At 22.9% G+C, this 10,659-nt stretch overlaps 3 protein-coding genes across 4 annotated transcripts in view; 1 reads left to right on the forward strand and 2 right to left on the reverse strand.

The window, feature by feature from the left end:
- LOC102681276 overlaps positions 1–291 on the reverse strand; it is a 6,836-nt gene extending 6,545 nt beyond the window's left edge. For both annotated transcript variants that reach the window (XM_006611511.2, XM_006611510.2), the window contains exon 1: positions 156–291. The gene's annotated coding sequence lies outside the window, so the exon portion shown is untranslated. The remainder of the gene's footprint in view (positions 1–155) is intronic.
- A 4,481-nt stretch (positions 292–4,772) lies between these two features.
- Positions 4,773–8,127, reverse strand: LOC102681490 (DNA-directed RNA polymerase III subunit RPC5). The gene is made up of 8 exons (XM_006611512.1): positions 7,756–8,127; positions 7,248–7,507; positions 6,978–7,171; positions 6,724–6,896; positions 6,340–6,541; positions 6,014–6,216; positions 5,767–5,930; positions 4,773–5,689 (listed from the first exon to the last, which is right to left on the reverse strand). The coding sequence occupies exons 1-8, from the start codon at positions 7,804–7,806 to the stop codon at positions 5,422–5,424; spliced, it is 1,515 nt and encodes a 504-aa protein (XP_006611575.1). The 5' UTR covers positions 7,807–8,127; the 3' UTR covers positions 4,773–5,421.
- Positions 8,128–8,153: 26 nt separating this feature from the next.
- LOC102681976 (vacuolar protein sorting-associated protein 18 homolog) overlaps positions 8,154–10,659 on the forward strand; it is a 5,798-nt gene continuing 3,292 nt past the window's right edge. Inside the window, exons 1-9 of the mRNA XM_031508533.1 lie at positions 8,154–8,598; positions 8,718–8,901; positions 8,977–9,134; positions 9,248–9,424; positions 9,532–9,579; positions 9,819–10,008; positions 10,111–10,232; positions 10,325–10,544; positions 10,656–10,659. The exon at positions 10,656–10,659 is cut by the window's right edge and continues 120 nt beyond it. Coding sequence (XP_031364393.1) covers positions 8,518–8,598; positions 8,718–8,901; positions 8,977–9,134; positions 9,248–9,424; positions 9,532–9,579; positions 9,819–10,008; positions 10,111–10,232; positions 10,325–10,544; positions 10,656–10,659 — 1,184 coding nt within the window. The 5' untranslated portion in view covers positions 8,154–8,517. The remainder of the gene's footprint in view (positions 8,599–8,717; positions 8,902–8,976; positions 9,135–9,247; positions 9,425–9,531; positions 9,580–9,818; positions 10,009–10,110; positions 10,233–10,324; positions 10,545–10,655) is intronic.

Below are 10,659 nucleotides of genomic sequence, written 5' to 3' on the forward strand. Positions count from 1 at the left end.
ATCATCGGATATAAAGAAACACTTTCACTGTCAAAGTTTTCGTCACTAATCTCACATTTTTTTTCCTGATGTTCCTTCATCCCTTCTTTACTTTCTCTCTTTTTCTCTTTTTTCTTTTTTTTTTTTTTTAGAAACGTACTTTTTACCCCACTTACCTGTCAACGACGGAGGTAGAGGAGTAACAGCACGATGAATGGATTGACAATACACAAGCTTTATCTTGGCCGGCCGGTTCTTCATTCTCTTATATAGCGTGTCTCGCTGAAAGTTACCTCCACCAAGTAATATCTGGATTTACTTTGGGGTAGTGGGAGACACTGACCGATGTATATTGTAAAACAAAGATGTTCTTGAAAATTTTTGGTTCCAAAGATGATCTTAAACGAGAAATAATTAGATGTATAAATGATATACATAATAATATAAGAGCATAATTGTAGACTATAATAATTGTTAGATTGATAGATTGTGAAGTCGTCTTAATGATGTAATTAAATAATATGGAATAATATGGAATAATAACATGCAATTTATTTCAAATTTAAATGAATTGATATATAATTGAAATAATCTGATAAAAACTTTTTAAAAAACTTTTGAAAGAAAAAATTGAAATAAAACGCAATATTTCAGAATTGTTCTTAATAAAGAAAAGGATTTTGAAAATTTCATGGAAGAGTAGTTATTTTTTACTATTTATTATTTTTCTGCTTGTTAAAATCTTTTCTTTCTAACTTTCTATTTTCATTTAATCATTAATAAACTGTTTTAATTTTATTTGTAAAAAAAATTTCTTTCATCCAACTTTCATCCAGTTTTTTTTGTCTATTCATTTTACAAAATGGATAAAATGTATAAAAATTTCAAATAATATTTTAATTTCTATTTTATGCTTAAAAAATTTTTTGAAATATAATTCATGAGATAGCTTTAATTTGTAGAATATGTGACATGTAGATCGTAAAAAATCAGAGGTAATCTTAATTATGTTAAACATAGAATTTTCATGTATGTAACAAATCAAAACATCGTAGTATGAACATGTTTACAATATGCAGATGAAACATAATAAATATTTACAATTCTACAAAGTGAAAAAGAAAAGTTGTCATCAAGTTGGAAACTTTTAAATGAAATTCCTCACAATTTTTTTTTTTTTTTACATAAATGCCGACAACTTATCAATAGAAATGGAAAGATAGAGAAATAAATAATGTATAATTATTGGCAATATATACATATTTGTACATTAACAAATATTTTTTCGTGACTAATGAGATTTTAACGAAGCATCGGAAGAAAAAGCAACAAATTGATTGCACGGTTGAATGCAATTCTTACATCACCGATAGCTAAAGTCTTTTGATATTTTTTATCTCCATATATATAAGACTTCACGCCGGATCGTTTCCGTAAAGTACTTTCAATACCAATGGGATCCCAATGAAATCGAATGAATTGACTTTCAACCACGCACTACATGAAAATTTCTTTTCAATAGTAGGTCGTTGTATTTCGACGTCAAATTTTACAATGTTGACTTTATTTGCATTCAATAAACGTGACTTTAATTTTGATATATAACAATGAACTTTTATTTTTAACATATAATGCATAAGTCTTATTTCGTCCATTTTTATTCTATACATTCCATTTCATTCTTTCATTTCTTTATAATTATGATAATTTTATGATATAATATAATTAATATATATAATATTATATTATATTATTTATAATAAAGTTATATATATGTATATTTATGATAATTACTTTCTTCCTTTTCTTTTCTTTATAATTATGATAATTTTTAAAAAATTTCAAAGCTAAAAATTGACAATTAATGAATTAACATTACTTTTTCGCATATAACTTAATCTATTTTCTGTGCGTTTTTAAATTTGTTTGCACATACTGTAAACATAAATTTTAATTGCTTTTCATTTAAATCGTAAGTTGTACACTGTGCTACTAAAATGTTGAAAGTAGGTGGATCTGTACTTAATTTGATAGCCTTTCACGCAGAATGCTATTGTATCTTAATCATATTTATAAAAAATCTTGTATTCTTTTTATATTTGTTTATTTGTATTTTAATAAAAAAAATTCAATTTATTATACCATATTATACCAAAATATTGATTCAACGTAATATTATGTAATAATATTACAAAATATTAATATTTTATTGTATGATCGATTGTATAAATATACAATCAATTTATTGTTATACAATCAATTGATTGTATAAATATACAAAAATATTACAAAATATTAATATATTGTATGATCGATTGTATAAATGAATCATTTTAACATTATTAACTGATTCAATTAACCGATCGAGAATGTTAACCGGAAGAGAAAAATTCACATCCGCTAAGAAACTTTCGATCTCTTTTCTTCATTTTCTTGATTCTTTGGGAGCGTAAATTGTCGCTCCTCTTCGTGGAATTCAATGCACTGTTTAGCGTGTAATTTATTGAAATTGTATGGAAATGGATCGTGTGGACTTTCTTTCTTTCAGAGACATCCATCGAAGGTCATTGTTTTCACTTGACGGAAATCGAGGGAGTGATTACTTTCGATTGAAGCCATCGACAAGATCGTTCCAGGATTCGGCTGTCATTCACTTTCTTCGTCTCTCTTTGTTCTTTGTACAGTAACTTTTCCTTTTCTTATCAACGAAGCACGTAGCTTTTAATGTATAATTAACTGTATATCAGTATCTATATGTTTCTATTTAAATAGAAAATAAATATCAATATTAATTTTGTCAAAAATATCTTCGTTTATTTATTATATATTTTTGTAAAAAAATTAGCAAAAAAAGATACTTTTGTTGACACTCATTTTTATAAGCTATGACAAATAAGTGTCAATAATAAAGATATCTTTGTTGGTTATAATTAATTATATAATTCTAGCATTATGCAATCAATCATTCAATTCATCAAACAATTAATATCGCGTATTTTTGAATTTGTTCCTTGAGTAAAACAAGTTCCACCTACGCATTGGGCATTACTTTGTCCGAACGATCAAACTTTCAATATATAATATATCGAACGGTTAACTGTCTGTTTCCTCCTATATACTTCAAACCTCGGTGCGTTCGTTCCTTAGAAAATTGACCTCGTCGAAGAGAATTGACTTTTTTCAGATATCGAACCGGTTTCTACTAACTGCAACTGAATTTAGATCGCGAAGTTAAAGAATAAAATGCATTCTTATATAGATGATTAACGTATACTTAATCATATACGTATCGTTATAGTTGTATAATGTATTAACTTTTTATTTATTGTTCTCAATGAATCGTTCCTTTTTATATAACTCATCATTAAATATTTAATCTTAAATCTTTAATTTTCATATAGTTAAAGTTTAACTTTAAAAACTAAAATAACTATATGTATATTCATTTCTTTACAATGCAAAATGTCGAAAATAATACAAATGCCATTAATATGAAAAAAATGAATTAATAATGAATTAATAATTGAAAAATAATTCATAATTACATATTTTTCTATTGATTAATATGGTTTTTCACAAATAAATATAATTGCTTATCAAATAATTTTATCGTAATGACGATATGATTTGTATTACATCATAAATTACTATTTTTTCAAGAAAAATTATTATTTATTAGGAAAGTGATATTGATTAGATTAACAGATATTTGGATGTTTTAAACGTATAAAAGTGTAAGAAATACTTTCACCAGTTGTCAGATCTATAGGAGAAAGTGTGTTCGCCCTCCGTTTCGCCCCTATAGTAAGCAAATGGACCATTAAAGAAGAAAATAAGGAAAACGAGATGAAAATTGTAATTAATAATAATAATAAAGCGGAAATATACTTATAATTTAATATTAATGAATATTAAATTATATTAATGAAACTTGTTTCATTTTGTTTAATTTTGTCAACTCCTTCTCATATTCTATTTTATAATAATGATTAGGTGAATGATTGCCATCTTATAGATATGTAGATAATATTCTTCCCATTCATAAGATTTTAATTTACGTTAACGCTTTGTGATAATTCTACAAAGAATATTATAAATATTATAAAATAAAATTATAAAGAATTGAAATTAATAGTATATTGTTTTATTAGTTTCGAAATTTATTTTTTAAGAAATATGCCAGAATTTCTTTTTTAATTTATCATGATGTTTGTAATTGAGTAAACAAAATTATGAGAAAAAAAATCTTATACTTCTTTTTCTTTTTATATTTTTTTTTTTAGAATTGTTCTACTAAATTAATTGCAATAATGTATTTTGACCAATATTTTGAAAAGATTTGAGGAAAAAATGAAACTTATTAATGTATTAAAGTTGAATTTGTAAATGAATCAAAATTTTTTTTAATTTTTTTAAAAAAATTATATATATAATATATTTATTGTCTATGATTAATAAAATATTTGCATAACTATATTGAATTTTATTAGAGTTTTACATAAATACATTCTATATATATTAAAAGAGAGAAGTAATTTTTAAAATATAATGAATAAAATATAAGCAATTTTCTTTAATACTTATTATACCTATTTTTTAAAAATATTTTATATTTATTTACATATTCAAATTTGAATAAAATTAAAATTAAAATTTTATATAATATTATTAAAACAAGAAATTAGAATAAATAGAGGATATAAGGAATTTATGGAAATGTTTTTTATCTACAAATGTATAGTATTACATATCATAAAAGTATCATAATAATAAATAGAGTACATATTGAGTAAATTTTGTCAGATTTTGATATTTTATATATATTTTTATGCAATATTAATCATGATTTCACATTATACTCTTTTTATTGGTAAAAATATTTTTACTAAAGTAAAAAACATCAGTCATTTCTCAGTCAATGCTTTCAGTGCCTCATCGATCAACGATGTGTCGGAACTATTGGAAATAATAAACGAATGTTTTTTACAATTTTGTTATAATAATCCGGTATTCATTCACTGTCGACAGTGTAACATTTCTTAATAAATTTTTTATGTTCATCATACATAATTGAAGAAATATTTATCATATTTTTGTACATCTTTCAATAAACAATATTGTTTAAATAAAACTGAAATTTACATTATGTACGACATACAGAAACCAAAGGTACACTTACTAATTAAATAAATAAGTAAGGTAACAAAATATAAAATTTTTCTATAAATATTTTTTGGAATCTGTATTGTCGTTTGCTATGTTAGTTAATGAAGACTAGAATATATTTTCTAAATAATTTAAGAATATAAGTATATCATACAATTTTGTAATGTATCGAAACAAGTATCTTATAATAACATGATCCAGACGATTTTTCGTAATTTTAAATACATCAACAATAAATGTATAGTAATATCATACATTTTAATGACGCAACTTTGGTCACGTAGTCTCAGATATTTTACGAGATCGAATAGTTTTTTTATGTTTCACTGGTTCCGTTGCACTATCATTATCGGATATTGAAGAATCTCTTAACGTTTTTCTTCCGCGTCCCACATTTCTTTCTTCATTTTCAGATCCAATAGATTCTCTATTTGATTTCCGCCTTTGACGTTGTGGAATTTGATTCTGAACTTCCATAGCTTCGCGGATATGTTTTCGTTTTGCCTCCCAAAACATTTCTTGTCTTTGTGTAATTTCAGGATATCTAATAAAAAAAATTAATAAATAGAATAAATTTAATACCTTTCATTTCTATTTATAATAATATAAAATTATTGATACCTTTCAATAAATTCTTTAGTAGGTGGAATAATTAAATGCCATCCCTTTTTAGGTTCATGTACAGCTAAATTTGTGAATATTTCTTTAATTTCGTCAGGAGGTAATTTAATAACAGATGAAATTGTTTTCCGATCTAGGAATTCATGTTCCGTGAATGATAATAACTGAAATTATATAAAACAATAATTTTTTTAAAAATACAATAATAATTTTTTTTTATAAATCATTTAATAGATATAACACTTACAACATAATCCCTAGCTCTACACATAAATTCTGCCGGAATGCCATTCTGTGATGATACAGTATCCTTTGGATATATAAGTTCACTATTTACAACCCAGTTTCCTTGTACTAAAACTGCTACTTGTTGTAAATATTTTAAAATAGCTGCTGTTTCTTGATCTGGTGATAATATTGATCTTAACTGTGTAAAGGATATTACTTTAGCTATAAAAGAAATTTATTATTAAATTTATTAAATAATAATTTAGATATTAAATTTTAATATAAACTTAAAATAAATTAAACTTTAATGTATTAAATTTCAAACATAAATTTTAAAAAACTAACCATCTTTCATAAGTATTCTAATTTGATCAAGAAGAGGTAAAGTTCTAATATAATTGAGAGATGTAATATAATTGGAAACATCTGATTTTAAGTGTTCTTCCTTTATACGTGGTGCTAATAATTCTAAATATTGCTCAGTTGATACATTTAATGTATTTACAGTTTCTTCAGTAGCAGAACAAAACATTTCTAAACGTGTAAGCTAAAAATATATATTAGCAATTAATACAATAAATATTTAATATATTTATTATATTAATAATATAATATATTTATAATATATTTATATTTATAATATATTTATATTTATAATATATTATATTTAATATCTATTATAATAAATATTTCAATAATAAATTTATAAAAATAAATAAAAATATTAACCTCTGATTGAGTACTATTTACTGGAATATAATTTGTATGAATCCATCTTTCTTCTAAACTTTTTTTAGTATGATGTTGAAAAGATTGCTCTTGCATTTTTTTCATAAATTCAGGTTTTTGTCTAGCAAAAGTTACACTAACTTGCTTTGGGCCTTCTTCTTCTTCATCATATTCTATATATATTATAAATTATTATTAACAAAAGATATCATATATAAATTAAACTAAATCAATAAAAAATTATTAAGATTTACCTTCACCCATATTTTTGGCATCTTCTCTTACACGTTTATCAGTTTTATCTAGATAACTAAATTGGGGCCGCATTTGAATAATTCCTCTTAATGGTGTTATATGTAATTCTCCATCTTGAAATATACCAACTCCATAATTAGAACAATTTGGCAATGCTCGAGAGGATTGTAATACTGTTTTGTCCATAACATTACTATAACATAAAATTTATAATATATATAATAAAATAATTAAATAATTTATTCATGTAATTATAATTTTTCAAATACCTATCAAATGCTCTTTCATCATCTTCCTGTTCAAGTAACTTTGAATCTCCATCTGCATTTATTGCAATTTGCTCACCTTTACTCTGGTCATAATTGACACTATGTGTATCTATTGCTACTTCTATGAGAACTTCCTGATTTTCTGGCTTTATTGAAGTTTTTAAGAACGTTGCATTGTCATAACCTTCCTTTGAGGGACGGACAGGATATTGAAAAATAAATAACTTATCTGCAAGTGTTTTTGATAGAAATACTGGAATCTGAAAGAAATTCTTTTCTGCATATCTTTAAATGCATTTGTATTCTTTATATTTTTATTTTTTTAGTTTATATAATAAAATATGACTGTGTAGAAAAAATTTATTTAAAAATAATAAAAATAGATAAATCGTTATTTATAATAATAATAAAAAATTACAATTAAATTACAATTATAAATAAAATATAATTTAAATACATAACCTAAAATTAACCTAAAACTAAACAATATAGGAATGTATTTACGTACCTCTTTAACCACTGGATCGCTTTCATTTTCCATTGCATTAATATTAGACATTTAAATAATAGATATTTTATATTTATCGTTTAATGCTATTTAATGCTTCTAATACAAACACTTGTTTTCTACAACACGTTTTTAAAGTAGATAGTTGAGATAAAACATGTAGTAGGTAAAAACAGTATATGCTATCCAGAAGTTAATGCAATGAAGTGCAATATTTATATAAATTTTCTCATTAATTATTTATGTATAAAGCTATATAATAATAATTATAAATATTAAATAATGTATAATATTAATTAATTATTTAATTTTCGTATACATTTTTATCTAATGTTTCTATAAATATATAATTTCGTAATGTTTGCACTTTATCACTGCTACCAATGCAACTAAATTTCACAAGTTGTTGTCAGATACTGTTTCGTATTGGAAAACGTGAATTTAATGTTTATAAATTTAAATATAGTGATTTAATTTGTTATAAATCATATTTAATTTAAAAATGATTTATAATTATGTGTATAATAAATTATTTAAAAAAGTTCAGATTTAAAATTTAATAAGACTTATTATTATGATCATTGTCATAAAAGTGCACTAAAAATTCAATACGGAAATTTTATATTATATTAAACAATAATATTATTTTAATTATGTTTAAGTGTAATATTATAAAGTATTATTTTTTGAACTATCAATTATAATTATAATATATTTATTTTAAATTATAATTAAATAAAAAATATTAAATAAATTAATAAAATGACATCAATGTTTGATCAGTATGAACAAGCATCTCAAAGATCAAAACAAGTACATATGCCACCAATTCGTCCAGATATTGTAAGTTTATGTGTAATATAAATTTTATTTAATTGAATTAACTTTTCTTTTTTGATATTTATAATGTTTTAACTTTTATATTAAAAAATCATATAAAGGAAGTTTTATTTAACTTTTAGAGTACAGCTGGATTTATCCAAATGAAATTTCAAGATGATGGGCCAATATTTATTAAGCAAAAAGTTAATTTTTTACCATCTGACAAAATTTTACATTTTGTTGTTAACAATAATATTATTATTATTGCCATGGCTAATAATATTCTTTTACGTATTGACATGAAACAACCAGATTCTCCTGAAGGTTTATTTTTTTTGATATTTTTAGTAAAATTTCATAATATAAAACATAAATTCATATAAAGATATTTTTTTTCAGAAATCGATATATCTAAATATGCCATAAATATGGATATGTCAGGAATGTTTCTTGATCCTTTTGGTAATCATTTATTAATAGCTTTAGTTTCAAAATCTCAAGATAATCCTCCTCCTGAATTATTTTATTTACACAGAAAATCAACAAAATTAAAACAGGTAAATATAATATAAATGTATAAAAAATATAATATATCAAATATATTTATATATCAATTTATATAAATGTTCATTTTTAAAAGAAATATAGTTTCCAAGATTTATTCATTTAGGCAAGTAAATTCAAAGGACATGAGATTACTGCTGTTGGATGGAATTTTTCAAATTCTTCAGATACTACTACAGGTCCAATCCTTTTAGGAACTTCAAAAGGTCTCATTTTTGAAACAGAAATTGGTTTAGATGGTGATAAAATATTTAATACAAGCTTGGAACAATATTGGCGTCAGGTATAAATAAAATATAGAAATAAATTTTTAATATCACTGTCAATAAGCATTATCATTTCATAATAATAGAAGTGTTTCCTTTATACCATTATTCATTATGTCCAAAGCTTCCTAACTATTTACCTCTTTATGGTGTCAAAGAGGTAGAAGGATTGGTGAGTTAGAAATTATACTTTTTGCATGTGCAATACATCTGTATGCTAGAAACACAGATATTTATGAATTCCTAAAAATAATTTGATAATAATGAAATAAATATTTATATAAAATTATAATCTTTAATTATTTTAATCTATGCTTATTATAAATTTTGCTGTTTTCATATCATAATCATATTTTATATTATGTTGTATATATTTTTGTACAATTAATATTTAATTCTTATTTATTTTAGGTATTTGATATAGGAAAAGATAGTAAACCACCAATTACTGGTTTAGAATTTCATAAAATACCAAATACTGACAAATATGTGATTATTGTTACTACTCTTATGAGAATTTATCAATATATTGGGGCAGTACAAAATCCAGAAGAAAAACCTTTATTGCAACAAATTTTCAATAAATATTTAAATGTGCAAGGTAAATTATTATTAATATACGTATATAATTCATTAAATTATATTTATAATATTTATAATTTATATGATTATATGATATATAATCAAAATAATTTTTTTATAGAAAGCTTCAATGAAGTAATAAATCATTTGTCTTATTCTAAAATTCAATTTTATTATCCCACACTTGGTAGTTTACCAAAATCTTTTGGTTGGTTAACTGAAACTGGTATATTATATGCTCAGGTAATTTTATTGTTATTTATCTTAAATACTTATTTTTTTTATAAATTTTGTATATAAATTTTATTTTTAAATAATTTATATTATTTATTTAGATTGATCCAAAAATAGATCCAAAAAGTGTATTAACAAATCAGCAAATGTTAATTTTTCCTGAAGCAAGTCTGATGGGAAGCAATATATCAAAAACAACTTCTGCACCATTATCTTTTGTTTTTACAGAATTTCATGCATTATTACTTTATACAGATCGTGTAAAAGGCATGTCACTTTTGAATCAAGATTTAATATTTGAAGACATTTATAATGATGTATGTAATGCAAAATACCAAAATTATAAGAAAAAGAGTATAAAAACTACCATTGTTGATGTAATTATTATAAATTAATAATATGAATTATAAAAAAAATATTTAATTTTTATAGGCAG

This window comes from Apis dorsata, unplaced genomic scaffold (genome assembly GCF_000469605.1).
Source record: "Apis dorsata unplaced genomic scaffold, Apis dorsata 1.3 scaffold_88, whole genome shotgun sequence".
Taxonomy (NCBI): Eukaryota; Metazoa; Arthropoda; class Insecta; order Hymenoptera; family Apidae; genus Apis; species Apis dorsata.

Coding starts and splice junctions, on each gene's coding strand:
- LOC102681490 (XM_006611512.1), bottom strand. CDS start 7,806: ATGTCTAATATTAATGCAATGGAAAATGAAAGCGATCCAGTGGTTAAA. Junction 6,897..6,977: donor TGCCAAAAATATGGGTGAAG/GTAAATCTTAAT, acceptor TAATATATATAG/AATATGATGAAGAAGAAGAA. Junction 5,690..5,766: donor ACTAAAGAATTTATTGAAAG/GTATCAATAATT, acceptor TTTTTTTATTAG/ATATCCTGAAATTACACAAA.